The sequence below is a fragment of the Acanthochromis polyacanthus genome, chromosome 12, assembly GCF_021347895.1.
Source record: "Acanthochromis polyacanthus isolate Apoly-LR-REF ecotype Palm Island chromosome 12, KAUST_Apoly_ChrSc, whole genome shotgun sequence".
Classification (NCBI taxonomy): Eukaryota; Metazoa; Chordata; class Actinopteri; family Pomacentridae; genus Acanthochromis; species Acanthochromis polyacanthus.
This window is the reverse complement of record NC_067124.1, coordinates 1,908,341-1,932,767: the sequence shown is the minus strand read 5'-3', so window position 1 is coordinate 1,932,767 and position 24,427 is coordinate 1,908,341. Positions and strand designations below refer to the sequence as shown.

The 24,427-nt window shown below is 39.8% G+C and overlaps 1 protein-coding gene across 49 annotated transcripts in view; it reads right to left on the bottom strand.

Annotated features, from left to right (window-relative positions):
- The window catches only part of rims2a (regulating synaptic membrane exocytosis 2a), a 153,636-nt gene that overhangs the window by 17,506 nt on the left and 111,703 nt on the right, over positions 1–24,427 (bottom strand). For 37 of the 49 annotated variants that reach the window (XM_051956843.1, XM_022204259.2, XM_022204312.2 and 34 more), the window contains 4 exons: positions 20,739–20,771; positions 18,156–18,256; positions 12,557–12,723; positions 2,471–2,715 (listed from right to left, as the gene is read on the bottom strand). The exons of 4 other annotated variants lie outside the window; for them this stretch is intronic. In XM_051956843.1, the coding sequence (XP_051812803.1) occupies positions 2,471–2,715; positions 12,557–12,723; positions 18,156–18,256; positions 20,739–20,771 (546 nt within the window). The remainder of the gene's footprint in view (positions 1–2,470; positions 2,716–12,556; positions 12,724–18,155; positions 18,257–20,738; positions 20,772–24,427) is intronic. 8 more of the 49 variants (XM_051956845.1, XM_022204305.2, XM_022204341.2 and 5 more) reach the window with 2 other exon arrangements.

Genomic DNA, 24,427 nt, shown 5'->3' with positions numbered 1-24,427 from the left:
ACCAGAGAACTGCTGAGTGGTGACTGCAACAACTGAGCAAAATAAATCAGTGCAATGACTCAGATTTGCTCATGATAATAAGTGTAAGTGCCTCAATGATCACAAGTGTGTGCTTGAGATGGTTTTCTAAACTGTGTATTTACATTGTTCAGGTCAAATTCAGTGACAGTGGAAACTCGCAAACAAACTCAGAAGTGATTGTGAAACTTGACTGTTGCTCAGCCACCACATGGTCAATATGGATGTTTCATCTTTATATCTACTCAGTCAGGGATTAAAAAGAAAAGCATTTTTGAGAATATAAATACTTTTTCACAGATGTGTTGCTCGTGTTTTCCTCATGCTGAATGGCCTCATTTTGTGTGTGTGTGTGTGTGTGTATCACTAGTCATTAGCCATGTAAACTTGGTTATGCATCAGGCTGAGCAACAGCCTCCATTTTTTATTCAAGACACATTTCCAGGTATCTGTTTTTCTGGGTACTGTTGAATTTTCACCAGCTGCTGGATGCTTTGCTGAAACGAAACCGGCTTAAATGATAAGCGTGTTCCTGCATTCAGCCAATATGAGTGTTTTCACAATGAACACATGTAGGAAAAGAATACAGAAAGTGAATTCTCTCTTGTTCATTGTTTGCATTAGGTCACTACATTAAACACTTTTGTACTTGCAAAATTAAGCAGTTTGTCCTTAACTTTTCTGCAGTCAGTGAAAGTCGAGCACCTTGCACTAAGGACTGAGAATATAAAGCCAGCGGTTCAGACTGAAAACTGTGGACATGCCACTCGTGGTCACCTGGGAGCGCATCCCTTCCATCTGACTAACCCGTGTTTGTCAAAGGCAGAATCGTGCTGCATGGCTGATCTGACCATCCCCCACCAGCACTTGGCAGTGCACACAGCCTCAGAAAAATCTACCATCCTCTGAATGCACCTTTCAAGTAGGCGATGAGCCTCTCAGGATAATGCACAACAAAGTAGGGCAGAAGGGAACTTGGCAGCATATGTGTTGGTGCAGAACCAAACACAGATTTCAAATATTGAAAGGCAGATGCATGCACGCTCTCACAAACTCCATCTGATGCACTTAGAAGCACTGAGTGAAATATTGATAGCTCTAGGAGGTTCAGGCTGCTCAGCTTGTGCTGTGTCTGCATGGAAAAAGAGTGTGTGTGCATGGGTGTGTTACTGTGAGTTTGTTAAAGGTGGTATTTTTAAATTCTCATCAAAATAAAAGCCTGAACAAATGTCTCTTGGTTCTTGTCTGCTCCCAAAATAAAACTTCAGAAAATTCAACTTATTCAGAAACAAAACAAGACAGTCCTATCTCCCAGGAACCAAATCTCAAATAAGACCACATTTAAATGCCACAAAAAAAACCTGCTGATTATCATACTGATGTGATTAATAATAGTTGAGTTATTAACCCACAGAGATAAGAAGCAGGCCATGTGCCGGCTAAATCACGAGCTAGGGGACAGCGCAGCGCCACGTGAGCACACCGTTTCATTCCACGTATATTTTTGAGTCCTTCGCTCTGCTGTTTGGCTGGAATTGAATAGAAAGTCCTAATGGGTAGAAGTGATTACTGACCACCTTGACGCTGAATAGGCTAGATGAATAGGTGCTGAATGCCTCAAGATGTTGCCATAAACACGAAGGTGCAGTCAATAAATTGACTGGTCTTCACGTGAACAGACCAGACCCCAATCTGTCAACCAAAGACATCACCGCACGCCACCCGCTAAGCTGTTTTCACACTGTCTGGCACCAGGTAATGTAGCTCAACCTCTCTCAAATGGTTATTGAGCACTTTTGAAAAGAAAGTTGGACAGAAAAAAAAACACTGCAAAGTGAATAATAGCAATAGCCCCATGTTCTGCAAAAAACGTTTTCACTGCAGAAAAATACATTTTCCTGCACTTGCCTGAAGGAAACAATGTTTGCGAGCACAAACACTGCACAGCCCTTGTTATCCATATCTCACATGTGCACACATTCTCACATGCATTCAGAAACAAACAATTTCAGATGGCCACAGTCTGAGTCACAACATGAGCACAAGCAGCTTTAGGAAGGTGCAAAAGCTGATACAACACATTTTCCAGAATGAAAAGATAAATTATTGCCACAGACACACAAAAAAATCATCATCTTTTAAAACACAGCTGGAGTAGAGCAATAAGACACACAAAAAAGAAAAAAACGGGAGGTAGGGAACAGGGAAAAAAGAGGAATTTTCAGAATCAAGGTAACCTAGAAAAAAGAGAAAATGACAATTTATTGTCTTCGGTTCCAGAAAAGCCAAAGCCCTTGTAAAAAGAAAAGAAAGGAAGAATTGGAAAATAGCAGAGTTAGTTATTGACATTCAGCACAGAATAGGACAGAGAAAAGCACACAGAGACAACGAGAGGCCACAGGACAGATGTGAACACACAGAGCGTACATATGTGTGCAGTCTGATGCCCTACCTGTTTGGCTGAGCTGTGAGGTGCTCCGGCTCTTGCGCGACATGCCAACCATGGCCTGCATTTTGGCACCAATGCTGGAGCGCCTCTTCTTGTCGTCGGTGCCTACCGTGCCAACCGCCGTGTCTGACTGGCTGCCGTCCGTCTTCTCCAGGTTACACATGTCGCCGCTGATGCTTGTGCTCTTGGTCATGTTCATGCCACCCGTTGAGCCCATCTGCCTGTTTTTCATTTTGGATGCAAAGTCACTGTCAGCCACCACCATTGACACGGGGCAGGCGAGGACAGAGAAGAGAGGACAGGGCCGAGGAGAGAGGATGTGAAAGAAGAGATGATGGAGGAGGAAATGGATGAGGATGGAAGAGGACAGAAGAGGGCAGAGGAGTGATGACAAGGCGTGGGGTGAAAAGGAAAAAAGGACAGAGTTCAGGTACAGGAGTTCATGACTTACAGTATACTTGAGTTTAGGTGTAAAAATGGATGCACTGTGTATTCTAAAATGTTTTTTTGTGCAGTGAAAGACAGCTTTAGGTCCTTTTATGTTTTTTTAAACAGGTTTTGACAATGGAATCTTAACTCATAAGAATGTTGCAGGATTTTATGCATTATTCTGAGATACACCACCGTTCAAAAGTTTGGGGTCACTTAGAAATGTTCTTAGTTTTGAAAGAAAAGCAGTTTTTTCAATGAAGATAACATTAAATGAATGATAAATCCAGTGTAGACATAGTTAATGTGGTAAATGACTACTGTAGCTGTAAACGGCGGATTTTTAATGGAATATCTCCATAGGGGTACAGAGGAACATTTCCAGCAACCATCACTCCTGTGTTCTAATGCTACATTGTGTTAGCTAATGGTGCTGAAAGGCTCATTGATGGTTAGAAAACCCTTGTGCAGTTATGTTAGCACATGGATAAACATGGGAGTTTTCATGGAAAACATGAAACTGTCTGGAGGACCCCAAACTTATGAACAGGAGTGGCTGTATATAATAATAATTATATATATAATAATAAATATTATAAGACAAAATGAAATCTGCTAATCCAATGATCAAAAGTCTATTCAGTCTTTCATCTGCTTTTTTAAACAGGAAAACAAGTCTGCTCAAAGGAGATTAGTCTACAGATCTTTATGAATCTTGCATTACTATTAACGGTAGTTTACTTCTCATTGAATTTAACATCTAGCTTCTTGTTTGTTTTTTAGGTTATGAAGTTGTCTGTGAAAGACTTCATCACTTTAACATCTATTGGGATTTAAATCATTTGTACCAAATATACTGCAGCTTAATCAGCGTAAAGATGCCTGACACAAACTTGGAGAAGGTACAAACTGTGAGCGGTCTCTTGCTCTCTAAACTGCAGCATTTCTGCACCTGAGCGGTGACCACACACTCAGAAAGAAAAGCTGTCTGTCCTCAGCATTATTCTTCAGCTCTTCCTGTCTGAGAGGATATGGGGCAGTGTCCAAATGAAGGTTTTATTTTAGCTCTGCCAGTACAATTATCTTTAAGAGACAAATTACATTCTGTATCATAGGCTCTGCATTCTTAATGGGATGAGTTATGTGTAGCGCCCTCAGGCAACTGTTCATTAATTAAAGTGCCTGAGCTTCATCATGTGACTATATTATAAAGACAACTTGTGAAGTGACATGCCGTCTAAAATTGGAGAAGGATCAATGCATTTTGACAGATGATTCCATCAATTACTTCAATTGGACTCCAAAGTCAGAATAGTTCAGCTCCACTGTATTAGAATTAGGAGAATCAGCTGTGTATAATGGGCATTTTGTCTGACAACTTTTACATTGAAGGTGCAGCCAATAGTGTGTCGTTACATCACCACTGGCTTCAGCAGTGTGCCATGTCCAGATCTACCAGGTGTTCATAACATGATCTGAGCTTTATAATCCCAGAGCGGGTGGGCAGTTCGTGTTTTGAAGCAGTTAGTTCATAAATAATATTTGCAAAAGTATTCTTTTGTGAGCGTTGAAGAATTCACAAATGTTTGTTCATATTCATCAGGTCGATGTTGACACAAATGCACTGGCACATTTGCATCATAGAGAACATTACAGGCCTGAACACTGACTTCTAGTTCTTCATCCTTCCTGCTCTGGTTGTCAGCGGCTGGTGAAAGAAGTCAGATGTGCTCAGAAAAAAAAGCCCATTTGTCGTACCCTGGCCTGCGCTGTGAAGCCTTTTGTTTATGCCAGTTTTACCGCCAGTGGGTTCTGGTGTGGATCAGCCTGTGCTTTAATACATAAATACTGGATGCTTATTGGCGGATTAGCGTCTTTGATCAGTTAATGCAGCGCAGCTTTGAAGCGGACTTCAAGCATCTCGACTCCTGACACACCACGGGCCGCTGTGCTACAGGTGACATTCTAAAATATGCTCTTTCACTGTCATCACAGTGAGGCTGTATTTCATGGTCGGTGCAGGGTGATAACGCTGCCTCTTTTATTACATCAAATATCAGCACAGCAGCGAGGTTAGTGGGGAGATGGGGGGGGATTGTCACCACTACAAATTATTACCAATTGAGGTTAAAATGTACGAGAACAGAGCCTATTCAGACCCTTTCTATTAAAAATTCATGTTCTATGAAATATTTAAAAAGACTCAATTATTGAAAATTAGATTCAATTTATTCATCTAATAGAACCAATGTTCTTCCAGTCCAAACGGACACACTGTACAAGGCAACATGTTTATATCTAGGACAAGCTTTAATCGATGTCAAGGAAGTAGGTCAGTAATGAAGTTTAAAGGGTAACTTTTGTCTGACATGCTTTCCAGTTAAACTGATGAACGCACTCTGCTGTGAAAGGCAACTCTGCTGATCAAAATGAGCACATATGCCACTGGTCTGAAAGGAAAAGTATTTTATTAGTCAAGGGTCTGTGTGGATAAGTTCTGTTTCCCTGAAGGAAAAACTTCTAAATGGGCTTCTGGGATAAATAAAATTATTGTAATGTATTGTATTGTAAATGTTATACATATACATATATACATTATACATATACACATTCTATTGATTGTACTCAACTTACAGTATATTATTCACCTAAATAGATTAATATACACTTTTAATGGATGCATTCCACTGATGTAAATGCACTCAAACGTTTTCTAACATACTAACAGTTTCATATATTGTTCTTCAGAGGTAGTTTACTCTTACTTTGTCTTGAATAAACAGAACTGTGTAAAATAATTTTGCAGCACCACCTGTCACTACTCCCTGAACAGGTCTTGGCACTCAGTCCAGACTCCCTGTGCAAATGTGCTGCCTGGAAAACTGGGACTCTCAAGGGACTTCTGATTTTCAACCTCAGCCCAAAGAACACAGTGTTCCTCATCATGCAGATTGCTCACCGTGCATTTTCATTTAGGCCAAGATGTTCCCAAGGCTAAACAAAACCTGCAAATGTTTGTCTTGTGAAAGTGCCTTAGTGTCTTTAATGGTGTAATCTGCATACAGTACTGTACAACAAGAACACCCCACTACCTGACATAAAAATTTCAATCTCTGACTTTTGGTTGTTTATCATATATATAAAGTACCGTTCAAAAGATTGGGGTCACTCAGAAATGTCCTCATTTTTGAAAGAAAAGCTTTTTTTTCATTGAAGATAACATTAACTAAATGATAAAACCAGTCTAGACATCGTTAATGTGATAAATGACTATTGTAGCTGTAAACAGCTGATTTTTAATGGAATATCTCCATAGGGGTACAGAGGAACATTTCCAGCAACCATCACTCCTGTGTTCTAATGCTACATTGTGTTAGCTAATGGTGCTGAAAGGCTCATTGATGACTAGAAAACCCTTGTGTAGTTATGTTAGCACATGGATAAAAGCGGGAGTTTTCATGGAAAACATGGAATTATCTGAGTGACTCCAAAGTTTTGAACAGTAGTGTATGTATAAAATAATAATTATAAATAGAATAATTAACATTACAAGCCAAATTAAATCTGTTAACTCAATGATTAAAAGTCCATTCAGTGCTTCATCTGTTTTTGTAAACAGAAAGACAAAGAGTCTGCTCAAAGGAAATTCGTGTACAGGTCTTTATGAATCTTGCATTGCTACAAACTAATTCAGAAATATCGCAGTACCACTGTTACAACTGTAACGGCCTCTTTCTTATATGTGTAGTTTTCATCTGTTCTGTTGTATTTGTTTTCTTGTAAAGTGACCTTGGGTGTCAAGAAAGGTGCTTACAAATAAAATGTAGAATTATTAAAGGGCCATTTCCTTTGAACTTGCTTGCTTTAAACTAGGAAACAGCAGATGTGCGGTTTTGACAGGTGGATCATGAATGCTGGGCGAAAATATAAAATTAATCTAAGAAGCATTCTGTGCTCTTGTTCATCTTTCAAAGGATCACTACTTTTTAATCAGGTGAGGCAGGAAAACGGGTTTCCATGGCAACCGGGCCCCAGCCAGAGCGCTAGCATGCGTTCATGTCTGTCAGCACAGTAATGAAGATTTTTACTCAGAAACTGAAATGAGCAGATCTGAAGTGAGTAATTCATTAAGTCCAGAAATCATATTTATGTTGTGCTGTAGCTCAGATACAGGGCTCTTTTGATTCACTCACTAAGCTGTTGTTGAATGAGTTGCATGGCCAGATGGTTAAAGTCAACCAGTGATCACCTCTTGTCTTTCAAAACTGAAAAAAAATCATCTTAGCCCTCTGTCACATGAATGAGAAGTTATCTGGATATAAAAGTTGAATAAAAGCGACACGGAGGAGAAGAAGTGACATGGAATTTAAAAGTGCTGGTGGAGAGCTTTCATCCCTGAGACCTCTGGATGTAACATCAGCTTAAAGTCCCATGTGTGTGTATTAGCTTCTCTCTGCAGCAGAAGCACTCATGGACTAAAAACACATATGGCTGTCATGACGTTTGTACGCTGAGTCGATGTGAGCAGGCCTGTTTAATGTGTAGGAGATGTATATTTACACTGTGACCTCAATACATAAGGCATGAGTCATAAGTAACTGTAGCCAGTAGCAATGTTTCTGCTGAATCAAACGCCTTCACTGCCCTCGAAGACAGATAAGCAGAGGAGTGAATAAACATTTTGAACTTGAAGCTGGTAGCATCTTGTTCATTACACCACAGTGACTTCTCAAATGATGTCCACACACATCTTGAGGTTCTCAGGGAGGAGCTGATTTCTCTGTTTACTGCTTAAGTTTGCTGCATGAGCTGATGTAAGTGCTATTACTGGCAGAGCTTTCATAACAGCAAGTGGAAAATAGAGGTCCCTTTTCTTATTACTGTCCTTGATATAATACAACAATGTTCTTCTCTTTTTAATAAGGGAATACAATGTGGGATTTGTAACTTAATATTAATGTGCACTAATAGCATCTATTTGGAAGTCTTGATTGATAAAGTCAGAGCACTTCACTGAGCAGTGGCATAAAGGTCAGAAATAAAATATTTAGAAAAACAATCCTCCTCATCTTCTTGTTTTTGCTTGAGAACTGTGCCACGGTTTAAAAGTGGACAGCTGCAACAGATAAACTCACATGCTGGTGGCATAAGGCAATCAAATGTGGTACGTTTTAAGTCTAAGGAAACGAGGTGGGGTGGTTGATAATGGAACATTTTTCTAAAAACATATGTGCAGATATAGTAGTGCTATTGCTTACATGATTAGGAATTAACATGTCGGGTTTTAAAATGATCTTTATATTGTAATTAAAGTTATTTCACTGCATTGTTTGTCTACTTTGTGTATTCTGGTAATCTGGGCCAACTCCACAGTGCAGAAGCAATTTCCTGACTCAATGTGATTCGCAGAAAGCATCAAACAAAACTAATCATAAAGCACAAGCACTGAGAAATTGGATCCTGAGGCTTTTTAATATGTCCTGACTTCCTGATTAGATGGTTTAAACCACAGCAATAGCCAAACAATTACTAGTCACATCATTAATCATTCCCACTTAGCAAACACACTTCAATCCTGCAGTTTATCATTTAGTGAAAAAAATAAAATACTGTAAATGCTGTGTTAATATCAGTTTATGTTTATGTATTATCACACACACCCTGAGACTATAGAATGTCTGACGTCACTGTGAAACACAGTATTTTGAGGCTAATTGACATTTCATTTAGTGTGTACTGTGTGCAGCTGCAACATTCATGTGAACATTCTCACTAAACCTCAATGTGTGAAAGAATGCTGAATGTCTAGTGAGCCTCGCATGTCTCTTCTCATCTGCTAAAGTTCCAAAAAACTCGAATGTGAAGAACGACTCACATGATAATTTATACTGTAGCCGTCATGAAGGAATTAGGGTTGATTACACAGATAGGAAAAAACAGGACTGAACCAGCTCACTTTCAATCAAGATGAAATACACAGTTAAAAATTTAAGTAGTGTAGTCAAATTCAGCTTTAGGGAATTATTACATAAGCACGGTTTCAAACCACATTTTAAATGGTTTTCAGTGACTTTACTGAAAGTGAACTATTTGCTGGTTGACATGTAGGTATGAGGGTTGCAGCATAGATGAAGAAAATGAAATGTTTTTGACATGTTGAGGACGAGCTGGAGGAATGAAGGAGGTTTGGGTTGACATGTTGCAAATGCAGAATGACACTGTAGGATTAGACAGACTGATACATGAAATATTAATGCAACATCCCAACACTGAGCAGCACAGACAGTAAAACAACACATACTGCAGCCTCAGAACAAACCAACAGACAACTGGACACATCTCAGGATTTCTAAGTCTTCAGTGTAGTTTTCCATCTGCATTGGTCTGTAATCTAAACTGCCCTGAGTGAGTACTATGTATAAACGTCATCTGCACCTCGGTGGATCTGCTCATGTTTCTGCCACGTGTATTTGGTGCTTCGCACATGCAGAATGTGCTGTCTCCAACAGACTGTACTCACCAGTGCAGTGTTAATCGCACATGAGAGGGTTTAGCTTTTATCTCAATGTGTTTTCTCTTAAGACCAAGGAGGATTGCTAATGTTGGTAAGAGCCACTAACTTAGGTCCTGCTGTGAGCGTGATTTGATAGTAAAAACATCTTATTAAGAGTGCAAGCTAAGCTTTTATCTGGCTGTGGGATTTCAAATCAATTTGTTCTTCAGTTTGCTCTTGACATACTTTTGAGATGTGCTAGTGGAGCACTGTTCAAAAATGGAGCTCTAGTCTCTTGTGGCCACAACGAAATAGTGTCATTTTAAATATAGTCTTGACATGTTAGAACCAAAGTCTTCATGCAACATAAAGAGTAAAGGCATTAATATGTGCATTCAGACATGTATGTGGAGCCAATTATAAAATATGTTTTTATGTTCTGGTTAAAATACCGACAGTTAATCATATCTCTGAGCTAAATCCCGCCCCATTTAAATGGCACACATATCAGTGGCCACTAAAATAAAACTAGGCAGAGTTACAAGAAGAGGATCAATGCAGAAACCACAGAATTGTTACTGTATGTCTTTAAAGTGCCAAAGAGAAATGCGTTCACTCACTGCTATCTGCAAGCAAACTGTGCAATTCTTATTTTGTAACTTCATAGTACAAGATGTGTGTGAGTGGAGATCATTAATGTTTCAGCCGCCTCTATTATCTTCACCAGCACCCTTTGGTTCACCTCCAATTTCAATAAACATTTTTTGTTTTCAGATTTCTAACCTTCCATAATAGGGATAATCAAGCCAGCAGTTCCATATTTCCTCTTATATTGAAAACCAGAAGGTTGGTATCAAGATAACTCACTCTTCCCAGGACAACGGTACTTCAAAAAGTTCACCCGAAAACTAGAGGCAAAACTCCCATTTTGGGGCATACCTGTGTACTATGAAGCCTTATTCCCCGTCTATAAAAACTCAAATGTTTATCATCATTTCATTGCAAGGAGAGGAAAGCTTTGGGGCTGGTGTGTTGTTGTTTAAAGACTATATAGAATAGAATAGAATAGAATAGAATAGAATAGAATACGATGTGCTTTACTGTCATTATACAGTGTACAAAGGGATTGGAGAGTTTCTCCTTTCAGTGCAACATAGCAGAAGGTGCAAGATAAAAGTCTTAAAAATCTTAAATGTAGTGCAAAAAATCTCTATTTACAAATATACAATAAAAATGCCACCAATGATATATATCTTAAAAATATGTGAGAATTGTCAAGAAAAATAATGTACTGCACTGTAATAAAGTGTGTTGCACTCTTTGCACTACACGAGGTGAGCAGATACGAGGTAGAAAAGAGCAGCAGCAGCAGAGACAGATGTGTATTGCACATTTTAAATGATATTGTTGGCTGGGTTGTTACATGTTACATGTGCCTCTCCACACAGTAGCTGTGCCACCGTCTTAGGTGTATAGGGTAAAAGTTTAAAGCCGTATTTGGCTGCTTCTCCAACAGCCACCAGCTCAAAGCTTTCCTCTCCTTTTTTCTTTGATTGCCGGTGACAGTGATATCAGGCTTTATCGTTGCACAGCATACAGTTATGCCCCAAAATGGAAGTTAGGCCTGCTGTTTCCAGGTGATGTTGCAAATTTTACAAGTGCCCTTGTAATGTAACATTTCTTCATCTGATTACGGTACTTACATACCCAAGTCCACATCTACATACAGTTAGTAAACTCTATCTGTACTGTATTCCTCAAGAATAGCTCTTAAATTCTCAAGAACTAAAACTGAACCGGCCTGTTTCTGTTTGTGGTGGTCTGGATACATTGCTATCTTCAAGAATAGTTTACCAGATAGTACACCAGAATAAAAAGTAATTTCTACTGCTCTCTCTGGTTAAAGGGTTTAAGCATGTTTTATTTCTGACCATAATCAGCATCATTGGGGCTCTGCTGAACATCTAACAGCACTCAGCAGTGATGTCAAAGGGTCCTTCAATACGTCTGTACAGCAGCTGAGAAGGTGAAAACCGAAACCAGTGGTGGTCAGCAACAATAAGCTAGCATTTAACGTTACTCTTTAAATGTCAGCCGTACTGCTTCCACCTTATCTGTCACTGATGTGTGAACAGGCTGCATGAGTTACCAACCACTGTCAGCTGACTGTCAGGTAGGAAAGCTACTCTACTTTAGTATCGGTGAGGGTTTATAGGACCACAGTTATGTCAGTATTAAGGTGAAAGGGTGCGGGAAAGTCACCACACTCTGCCTTGCACGTTATCATATAAACATGCAACGGTCAGAAGGTCACTGGGAGCTACAGGTCCACACTACTGTTAGCGGTTCTTTTCTTATTGTTAGTCTACAGTTAGAGGCTGCCACACGTGTTACCTGAGGTCAGTCTCTGAGACACTCCTTTGGTGCGAGTCCTCTTCTTCCTCCACCAAATCCTCCTCATGCTCCTTGTCTTTGTCTACCTTCCCCCTTGTTTCTTTCCTCCCTTCCTGTAAACCCTCCTTACCAGCCCCCCTCCTCCTTTCTCCCCCTTCCTCCTCTTGCACCTCCCCTAACTGATCATCCCCTTCCCGAGACTGGCTCCTTGATCGTAACTGGCTGAAGACGGAGACAGAAGCAAAGAGAGCAGCAGCACATGCAAAGCAGAAAGAAAACCAAACAAAGCATGAACAATGTCAACAACAAGAAAAAGAGACGAGCACGGAGACAGAGCGCGGCCAAGATCACAGACAGACTGATTCAAAGTAACACAACACGCAAGAGTAAACTTACAGTAAAAGCATGCAAATGAATTTGTTTCACTGCTTTGATATGAGACAACACCCAAACAGATGCAATGTGTTTAATGTTTCAGTGCAGCATTGCCAGAAATGGACAAACCTCACAACCTATATGAGCAGAGTTCAACCATTTGGCTCCAGATTGTCTAAAAGAGAGCCAAACCTGAACTCATCAGAGGGAGAAAATGACACGCTACTATGGGGTGCATTTCCTTCTTCGTGTTTAACCAGATGCAGACTGTTTCAAAGCTGAAAAGGTGTGGACCTGGTAACGTATATCGAGTTCACGACTGAGGTGGGTTTGTCCATCCCTGATAACAGCTTGATGGAGGAAGACGTTAACTGTCCCCTCTGTGGACATCAGCTTACCGGATCTTGCGGTTTCCTTGCGGCCTTTCTGATTGGACAGACATGTAGCTCGTGCTGCTGAACCGAGAGGTACTGCTGGTTCTCGACACAGCGGACACGTCACTTACATCACTGTCCGATGACTTGGCTGACAAATTATCGGAGCCCCGAGGATCTCTGCCCGGACGCTGCAGCGGGGATAAGAGAACCATGAAAAGTCACTATTATGGTGATGATCATACCACAGAAGATATTTCTTGTGCCGTCCTCTTGGCAAAAATAAGTTCAACAAGTAGAACAATTTCAAATATTCAAATATTAGTGGTTATTTATACTCAAATGTTAAACTGATATAATCTTCAATAAGTTTTGAAAGTGTGTAAAGTTCAAGTATTGGAAAAATCACTGCTGCTATGCTGTTAGCTTTGAAAGGACAACTTTTCTTGATCAAGATAAGCACCGCAGCTGCAGAAAAACTCTGCTGAATGTAAATAATAAAGACTTACTAGGTCTGCTCTCAAGAAAGAACAGAAAAGTTGGGATGACGCGATTATGTAAGATGTATTATGTGTGCTTTTTGAAAGGTCACAATGTTCTTTAATCAGGTGCAGCAAAGAGACATTTAAGAAATAGAAAAATAGAAAGCTGGCAGTTCGATCTTTAGGCTTTTCAGAGATATCGTCAAGAAACTCTTTGGGAAAAGACAATTTCATTCCCCAATATGAGCCATGTGATAGCAATATAAATTAAAGTAAAAACGCTTGTACTGTTGCATTACATATGGGGGCTCTTAAAAAGCAGAGTTATGGGGACTGGGTGAAAATGCTGGTTATTGCTTATCTCAGTGGTGCGTATTCTTATGTGCAAACAATCCAATTAAATACAACCCAATGATGACCAATGAACCTGGGACCTTTGGTGCTTTACAGAGATGGTCCACTTTACCTTATCATGCAGTACATCAAATGACAAATATCTATTCTATCTGGAGAAACTAAAGCTTTAAAATTTTCATGATATGTTGATGCAGCTGTAACAGTGGCTACGTTTATATGCAGTCAAAAACCCTTTCTTAGCAATAACCCTTTATTAGCAATAACCCGTTTCCGTACGGCCATGTAAACACCCGCAAAAACCCGAATATGCTCATATTCCGGTTTTTAAAAACCTGAATAAGACCTCTGGGTTACTCCTTTTCTAACCTGAATATCTCGTCATATAAACGCGCATCGGAATATCCCTATAGAAAGAAACATTAATTTGCGTTCTGCGCATGTTTCATCCAAAAGGAATCTTGGTCTTTTGAGTACGGCAACTACTTGTACGCCACGTCTGGCCCGCGACCCACCAGAAATACACAAGGAGAGGTAAACAGACATGGCAAAACCCACACGCGTCAGCACAGCATCACACAACAGGAGTAACTCTGTCTGTTTAGGCATGTAAACGGGTTATTCCAAATGTTTCAGAAACCGGAATATTGACCTTAACCCGAATATTGATGGCATATAAACGTAGTCAATCATCTAACAATGTAGTGTACAACACTACATTTAAGTTTTGATACCTTTAGTACACTTGGTAAAACCTGTATAATACTACTCTGAACGCAGGATTTGAACTCATAATGCAGTATTTTTGCTGGCACTGCTACTTTTCTGTAACCCTTTAAGACCTGCCATTGTGCAAGTCTGCCAGGACATATTCTTACATTTTTACATACTGAAGTGCAATTTTTGGAGTATTTTTATTTGCTTTACATCAATATATATCACAAGTTTTAATAATATGTATTGACTTATTTCTTAATTACAACAATAAATTGCGTTTTTGTTTGTTTCACATTTAATTCAAAATACAGAAATTGAATAGCAAACTTGTAAATGTAAAAAAATTGCACAACATCCTGTGCTCTTGTTTATAAAGATTGTTGTAATTTGTGCTTTATTGTATATTTTTACAAACCTATCACTGCAAAAAGTGCTCTGAGACGTGGTGAATGTGTGAAATGTTAGTGTAACTCCCCAGATTTTATGTGCTAAAGGAATGATCGATCCATCTTATCTGGTTTCAACCAACAATCAGAAATGATGGATTGTAGCGCCGGCGCTACACTGGGCTCTACAGGGTTAAGTAATGGACATGAGCACTTACACCACTGTAAGGCAGATCATACCAGATTGTTTTAAAACCAGTGACCATTAGCTGGCTTGCAAGGCAGGATTCACTGAACTAACTTCAAACATAGTTTTTCTTGGAAGTAAACTGGCATGACATTCTTGGCACAGACCTAGCACAAGAAAATTTGTGGAACTGCATGTGTTTGTAATATCTCATGTGTATTTTTAATGGACTGTTTACTGTAAGAAACTCTAAACGGAGTATTATGGTAACTGCTTTCTATTACACTGTAGTTTAACAGCAGGCTCACCAGTCTTGTTTAATAATAGTGAGAGCATTGTTTTGTCAATGGGACTTCCAGGGAGGATAATGTTTAGCAGACAAAGACACCTCACAATTTAATCTGCTTTTTATAAACTTGCAGAAAACACATTGGCTTCTTGTAATGCAATAGCTTTCATAGCACTGACTTAAAAGGAAAGTGGACAGACAGTATTTGGCTTGTATGTCTTGGCCCAGACTGCAGTGAGAACACAGGTTTGGATCAAGCTTTCTAAACACGTTCATAAACCAGGACAGAGTAGTAAACACTTGACACTGCAAACACTCAGTGTCACATTCCTTGAAATTACGAGAAACTTTGAGGCTTGGTTTACCTACATGACAAAGAGAAAAGTCGGTCAGTATTTAGCAGATGCACCTTTGGCTACAATTACAGCACTGAGCCTTTGTGGACAGCTCTCAGTCAGCTTTATATTTTTTCCCTATTCTTCGCAAAATTGCCCAAGCTCTTTCAAATTGCATAGTGATTGTGATTGAACAGTCCTTTTAAGCCAGGGGCGGCTGGTATAAATGGGCTAACAGGGCTAAGCCCTCCCAAGCAAACACAAAAAAGATGAGAAAATTATTTTTCAAATAACTTACAACAGATTGTTTTAAGTTTAGGTGAAAACAAAGGTAGCAACAGCACCAATCAGTCAAAACAAAAACATAGAATATCTCTAAATGGGCTGATTTTTTACAGCCCCAGCAGATACAGTCCACTTTCATTCATTTCGTTCTTGTAAGTGATTGACAGGTGTCATGTCCCGCCCCCGTGATTTACTGATCATTTGGGCTAACTTCAGTCAGCCCACAGGACTTTGACGCAGCGAGAAAAGGTTAAGCTATGGCGGGCGTTAGCATGAACGAGGTGGATTATTTGCCTTCATGTCCATTTTCCTCAATGTCTTTGGAGGAAAAGCTGGAAGTTAAGAGACTGGGATCACAATAGCCGTCGATGTGAGCTTCTTTTCAAATAAGGTAGGCCCATGTTGACCTGTTAAAGGACTGTGACACCTTGTTTTTGCTGAGGTCATCTGTTGTACTGAAGGCGTGTTTAGCACTACATGTCGCCAAACAGTTGTAATAAGACAGTTGCAGCAGGTTGTCTGTGGGCAGTTGCAGTTGGAACACGTTTTGTAGTGGTGTGTGTGTGTGTGTGTGTGTGTGTGTGTGTGTGTGTGTGTGTGTGTGTGTGTGTGTGTGTGTGTGTGTGTGTGTGTGTGTGTGTGTGTGTGTGTGTGTGTGTGAGAGTGTTGATGTAGAGCACTAAAAAAGTATAGTGTACCTGTAATTGATGTAACTGTGTGTATCATAGGTGATGGTGCTTTTGCAGCTGTGTTAACCATTTAATTGGTATTATGCATTTGTTAGCCCACCCAACAAATTTCACCACCAGCCGCCACTGTTTTAAACACACAAAATCTTGATAGAATAGAGGTCTGGCTCTGACTCAGCCACTACAAAACATTCAGCCTGCTGTCTTTAAATCTTTTCTGTTTAGCTTTGGCGGTATGCTTCAAGCAAATGTCTTGTCAGAAAACAAATCTTCTCCCAGGTTGCACTTCTCTTGCAGACTGCATCAGATTGTCCTCCAGGATTTCTTGCTTGATAACTTGCTGATGATGTGTTTGTGCAATGCTAACCATAGCATCTAGTCTGATGGCCAAAAAGTTCTGTTTGGGTTTCACGGGACCAAAGAGCCTTCTTCCAGTTGACTTCAGAGTCTCTCACATGTCTTCTGGTGAACTGTAGTCAAGACATAATCTGAGCTATTTTTCAGCAGTGGCTTTCTCTTTGATAGGTGAACAGTGGCAACAGTTGTAGGTATAAGCTTGTAATTCCTTCCTGATGGCCTCCCTCACTCATCTCTTCCTTGCATGGTCACTCAGTTTTCAAGGACGGCGTACTAAGGCCAGGTTTACACGTGCCATAATCCTTCCATTTCTTAATGATGGATTTAACTGTCAGTATCAGTATGTGCAATTCTCTTTCTCACTGTATTTTATCGTATTTTTATCGTATTTTATTCTATTTTTATTTCTTGATTGTAATGTATATATTTTTTCAAGTACCAAATGGAGCAGCGCTCACAATTTCGTTGTATACCCGTGTACAATGACAATAAAGGCTTTCTATTCTATTCTATTCTATTCTATTCTATTCTATTCTATTCTATTCTAACTATGCTACAGAGGATATTCAGTGGCTTGAAACCCTTCTTGTATCCATCCTCTGACTTGTGCATTTCAATAATCCTTTCACAGTGGTGCTTGGAGTGTTCTCTTGTCTTTGTGGTGCAGCTACAGCTAGAACTAGTGATTCACCAGTGACTGGACCTTTCAGATGCAGGTGTCTTAATACTATAGTCACTTGAGATACACTCAAATGATCTCCATTTCACTGTCTGATGTCCAGGACCAATTGGCTGCAGCTATGTTGAAATAGGTAAATCACTTTAAAAGGGGTGAATGCTTATGCAATCATTTATTGAACATTTTATATGTTCAATTTATTGACATTACTTTGTAGAAATCAGTTCACTTTTACAAGAAAGAGTCTTTTATTTGCAAATTCTTGTCAAAAAAGTCAAATAAAATCTATCACAATTCAATGTTGAAAAGCACAAAGTAATCCACAAATTCTGTCGTTAACATGAATCATCATAATGGTTTTTACCTTCAGGGAAAAGAATGGCAACAAAATCTGTTGAAAGCAGTTCATCCTGCAGAGGTAGGACATTGCTTCTGAAAAAATGCATGTTGTTGTTGCTGTATTTTTAAAATATATATATATATTTTTGAATGGGATGTCAAGAAAACTAGGTGTATTATTTACAGGCGTAAGCTGTGATACAGGTTGTTTTGCAGTCTTTAATTTGTTGAGCTGATCTTTCAGCTAAACAGCTTAACCTGTCTCAGTGTTTTTCAGCCTTTAAACAGAGTTGAGTGTTTACTAGTTTCAGTATGTTTGTGTGACTATGACAGGATCTGTACACTACGCCAGCATCACTGCACATGCACAGTATGATGTTGATATGTGCATGTGCACATGCTTGACTGCTTGCAAAACGTGCCATATGGCCTATACACAGGGCAACCATGCAAACAGTACATGTTCTTCCTCTGTAACACAGAGTATTAAAGCTTAAAATCAGCTTATCAGGACGTGTTTTTACCTTGTGGTAGTCCTGCTCCAGTCTGGAATCGGAGCCGGCTCCCTGCTTGTATTTGTTCATCTTTAGTTTCATCTGTCTGGTTCTCTCCTCCATGTCCATACCTAAGCACAGAGACAGACGATGGTCACAGGGGAACTGGTACCGTGAGGAAGGCCTGATGGAGGGGTTTACTGTTATGGTGAAAGACAAGCTTCTGCTGAGCCATGAGCCATGAGCTATGACAAAGACAGATCTAATGGAAAAAGCTGAATGGTTGGCTGTATTAACAAAGAAACATAAACACAAACTGGTAAAGGTCTATACCATAACAAACTGGGCCGATCATCCAAACATCTGGCTCAATTAACTTCATAGAAAATTTTCACCAAAATAATGTTTTTTAATTTAGGTACAGAGATTCAAATAACACAATTTATTCCTCCCAATTCTACAATAAAGCAGCTTTGGAGGACAACTACGGTAGTATTACTACAATACTAACTCTAACAAGATTTGTGACACATTTTTACACAAGATTCCAGATAAATGCCCATCCTTTGACAAAAATGACGATGATCAAACTATTTCATCGACTCGTCTGTCTCAGCTAAAACTGAACAGATTTAAAAAAATTTTTCTTTTTGTGGTCATTTTCAGCTTTGTATAATCATAATCTGTTCCTCTTTGCCCATCTTATCACCTCATGAGTTCCGTTTGGTGCTTTGTTTCACACTGCTGCAGCACCACCCCATGATCAACACAGAAGCCTAACTTGCTCTGCAGAGATAAAAACACCACAAGACCTATGCACATTGTTCAGAACTAAAAACAAGCACCAAAATAACATCTCACAATAACTCCTCTCTGCAACAAGTTTAGCAAAATTATTTCTCAATCTCTGCCTCTCCTGCTGTACCTGCATTTCTATTCTACCCCTTGCTCTTTGTCTCCACTTTTGTGTCATATAATGGCAATGATAAAGCGAAAGTGGAATGCACACATAAAGGCGCCATGCACAAATACAATATGCCTGAGCCTTCACACACACACACACACACACACACACACACACACACACACACACACACACACACACACACACACACACACACACACACACACACACACACACACACACACACACACACACACACACACACGCAGAGACAAAGAAAAGCTGAGAGCGAATGAATGACTGCATAGGTGAGGCAAAGTGAATTGTTCAGATTTTTCTAGAATAAAGTTAATTCTCTGTCTCTTTTGGTCAAGTGCTCCTTGCTCAAGTAAAATCTCAAAATCTGCATAGTGCCATGTCTTTCATAGTCACTAGATTTCAGAGGAAAATATTGTTTATTTTGGAGAGTATTCAGGAAACTGCCTATATCTTTTACATCTGCAATTCTTTGTTAATTAACTACCGTGATTATGCTGCATTTTCAGTTACACTGCAGACAGAAAGAATTAGGCCAGTCTTTGTTATGTTTGCTTTGTATTAAAGCTAATTTGAAATGAAACAATGTCTATGATGTTAAAGTTGAACATTTCATTCAGTGAGATTTGAGATTCTGTATAGTCACATTAGTTGAATAATGTAGGAGTTAGTCCTTCAGTTTTAGTGGACAGACACGACGGGACAAGATATCATCATGTGAAAGTTAGAACCGTCGAGGAATATGCTCATTTGCTGACAGTTATATGATAGAAGATATTATATTTGTACACTAAATATGAAGATGGAGTCAGCAGGTAGTTGCATATAGAAGGGGAATTACAGTTTGGCTGAAGGTGACAAGTCTAAATACAAGAACTTTTAAGGCTCATTATTTTGTCCCACTTTTATTTTCTTTATGTTGAATGGTAAAGAGACTTCGCTGAGTCACTACTGGTTGCTAGGCAACATCATCAAGACAATAAAACCTCAAGAAGTCTCCTCAAATTGAGCAACTATTTATAAAACTGACTAGGTCTTCTTAATGTCTACTTTAAACATCATAGTCACTGTTTCATTTCAAAGAAAACCTGCTAAAGTAGAGCAGGTTAATTAAAAGCATCTTTGTTCATATCGACCAGTGTGACTGCACAGTAGCCTCAAATGTGAAATGTGAATCATTTCAGGACTCCAAATGAAATTCAAAACCATTTGGACAAATTTTGTAAATTAAAATATACTTAAATAGGCTCCAAAACCAAATTATTGTTTCCACTCAGAGAGTGACCAAAAGAAGAATTCTGCTGTCATACACTCAGAGAAAGTATTTTTCTAGTTGGACAACAACATGTCAGCACCTGCTGCAAAGAAACCAAACTGGCGTGACCATGATCATGCTTTAGTGAACGGGAAGCCCACACAGTTTGTCTGCCGCAAAAAAAACCCAAAAAAACAAGCAGTAGAAATGACAAAGGAGCCCGAAGCGTCACCTACAGAACAATTAAGCGCATAAACAGCACAAGAGAATGGAGGCAAGCGAGGCGGGAAAAGAAAAGACAACTGAGATGAGGGGAGGTGGGTGGGGGAGGGCAAGCCAGGAAGACGAGAGAAAATAGAGGAGGAAGAGGAAGCTGAGTCAGAAAAAGGAAGAAGGTGCAGAAGAAGAAGGGACAGACCTGAGTTCGTCCAACTTGGTGAGTCCGTGTCTTCTGGGATCACATCACAGAATGGACAGACACAGACAGAGGAGAGGAAGATGGATGTGAGAGGATGTACGAAGGGTAAAAGGGGGGACGGAGGAGAAGACGAAAGACGGAGGGAGGGCGGTGCCATCACCAAGTGTGCCAGGTGTGGCGGGTCAGAGTGAGAGGGAAGTGGATGAGAGGGGGACACGACACGACAACAATACGACACATCGACAAAACAACGAGCACAGAAACACACAAACAAAATCATAGAGTACACCAAGAGCACACAAACGTCACAATGGGCACAGTGAGAAGTCAAAACAGAACAGGAGGGTGCGAGGCCGGGAGAGGCTGAGGTAGAAGCCAAGAGTTTAGTTATTAGAAATTAGAAAGAGGAGGGAGAGTTGGAGGGGTGAGGTTCTGTGCTTTAAAAGGAAAAAGAGCTGAAACAGTAAAGAGATGTTAATGTGTCGAACCAGAGAGAAACTTGAGACCTCGCTGAAGGTAGGCGGGAGAGAGGAGGACGGAGGGGAGGGGAGGTAAAAGGAGAAGTGGATGTCACTTGAGTCTGCATGGGGCAACTGTGGGGAGACAGCCTGGAAAAGTAACGTAAAAGTAAGGAGGAAAAAAAAGAAAAAAAACACAAAACAACACAAACTGAAAGCACAGAGCAGCGAGCACACAAAAGAGAGAGACAGCTACCTCCCAGAATTTCACCAAGAAAAATTCAAATCGACAAAAATACAGACGTCACCGGAGCAGAATGCAAAAGTGTGCATGTAAATACATGCATACACTCACACACACTCCCACACAAACACACACAGGTGTCAGCTACAGCATCTTACTGAAAGGACGTTATGCAACAGAACGACTGACTGCCTTCTTTCAGGCATCTGTTGCTTGCAATATATTCATATTGTATTCATATACATATATTCCTTCCCTTTTGTATTATTCATGTCCTTCCTTCCGCTCAGCCTGCTCAGAAAATTCTCACTCCTTTAACTCCAAATATAAACCGTGTTTTCATTTTGCTTTGCTTCGATGCGTGTTTTGATCCTGTGCAAGGCAACCACTCATGAGTTCGATGCCAGCGGTCAGTCTGTAACAGCATTTGCCGTCCTGCTCTCCAGCCTTCGTGCTTAATCTCCATCCAGGAGTCTGAACCTGACGAGGCAACAGTAAGAGCCGAGACAGCACTCACATCAGACCTCATTTTCATACCCACTTCCACAGGATTTGCATTTAGCTCAATTAGTACTCAATTAGGGTGAATAATGGAGTGTCACAGGAATAAAAAGACAATGTGAGACATCTGCCTCACTGGCTTTCATCTCTTTGTGGCAGCTAACATCATCTGATTAGAGAGTCAAATGATAATCAAGAGAGCAAGAGATTTTCTTTCCTTTACTTCAGCATCAATATGTAGGTCATCGGAATAAGAAAGATATATTAGGACGGTTATGAGAGAACACGTTGTAATATAGGAGCTTCCTGTCATCGGTGGGTTAATACTGTGTGCTAATGAACGATGTTTTATACAAGTGACTCTGAGCAATAAAAGGTACAGAGATTGTAGACCTCAGCAGTAACTACAATGCTCCCTTTGTTACAGCAAACAAATGATATTTTCTCACAACAATAAACGCTAGCATGGGCGAGGGTCACTAAACAAGAGCTCCACTATTTAAAACTTTTGAAAGAGGAATTCATCCATACTTTCTACCATATGCCACAAAAAACTTGCATGTCTAGACATTTGTAAAACATATGAAGTTCAAAGTTAAATATACATAAATATAATACATATAAACCATATTTCAGTGATTTTCATCAACAATTGTACACCAAACAGTAAAAACTCTGGATTCTCTCCAAGTAACTGGCTAATCTACATGTAAATGTTTTGAATGCGACCAGCGAAAACAGGCTTTGTGTGACATCCATACAGATGAAATCTATTCCTGCATTTGACCTACTTAATAAGTAAGACATAGTTTCCAGTGCAAAGGACAATAGAACGAAACTGATCTATACCACTGAGCAAATTCACCAACACAGACTGGTAAAAAAACAAACAAACAAACAAAAAACAATCGCATACAAACATCACTTCACATCATACAATAACTGCACCAACTGCACAAAGTTAGAAGAAAAAACAGAAAACAACTCATATTATAGTCCCTATTATGTGCCTGAGCGCGAGGATGCTGTTGGTGGTACAGTATGTGTACTCAGCTCTTTGTGGTGTACAGAGTAAATGACTGCTATGGGAAAATGGTGAACAGCAGGTAGTAGTGAGGGGCAAGATAAAAACTCCCCCTCCCTGCACAATCACTGTTGAGGAGACGCTGACCGGCCTTGAGATCGCTCCCAGTGTGAAAGTAACATGAATGTGGTCGGGCTATTAAAGAGGGTTTGTGCTTCGTCAGTCTTTCTGGGAAAAATAAAGGTAGAAAAAAATATGCACAGACAGAGAAAAATCGACAGAGAAACATGAGGGGTGGAGGGGTCGAAGGCAACGGAGACGAAGACAAACAGAGTAGTAGACAGCTAGGAAGTTTAGAGACAGAAGCTGAAAAATAACAACGAGATATGGAGAAAGAAAGACTGACTGACGAGCAGGTTTGCTGAGGGTTCATCACTTCTTGAATGTCCGACAGCAGGAGGCAAAAATGTTATACGCTGGAGAACTACTGGCTTGTTGACCCACAAAACCGGACTGCATATCACTACAGCAACACGTTTATCAGTGAAAAACCATGCCGATGTTGATGAGTCCGAGCTTTATAATGACATTCTGTCAATAAAACAGTAAATATGCTCATAAAATGATGCAGTTGCAGGTACGTAATTGTTGCTTTCCTCCAAGGTTTGCTTGACATTTAATTATGCTTCAGTGTAAAATGAATTACATCTAAAGCAACAACCATAAATCAGAACCTGTGAGCGTAACATATCAGCAAGTGGTAGAACAGGTTAACATAAACAAGGATTAATTTAAGGAGAGGTGAAGGCGTGTTTCCATGGCAACACATTTAGCCAACAAAGCAAACACAGCACCTCAAGACACTGCGATGCCATTACCTTAGCAACATATTTCACGTTTACCATATTTCCATCACATCAGACTTCACTTCACAAAAGCAGCTGAGTGTAGAACATTGTGCACAGACAGTTTAGAAAAGGCATCTGTATTTAGGTAATGAAAAAATATAAATGTACACTACCTTTCAAAAATCTGTAGTCACCCACACAATTCCATGTTCTCCATGAAAACTCCCACTTCTATCCATGTGCTAACATAACTGAACAAGGGTTTCCTAATCATCAATGAGCCTTTCAACACCATTAGCTAACACAATGTAGCATTAGAACACAGGAGTGATGGTTGCTGGAAATGTTCCTCTGTACCCCTATGGAGATATTCCATTAAAAATCAGCTGTTTCCAGCTAGAACAGTCTTTTACCACATTAACTATGTCTACACTGGATTTATCATTGATTTAATGTTGTCTTCATCAAAAAAACTGCTTTTCTTTCAAAAATGAGGACATTTTTAAGTGACCCCAAACTTTTGAACGGTAGTGTAAATATACATATCCTCTGTTTAGGGTGCTAGAAAATGCTAAACATAACAAAACTAACTTAAATCGAATTTTCAATGAGAC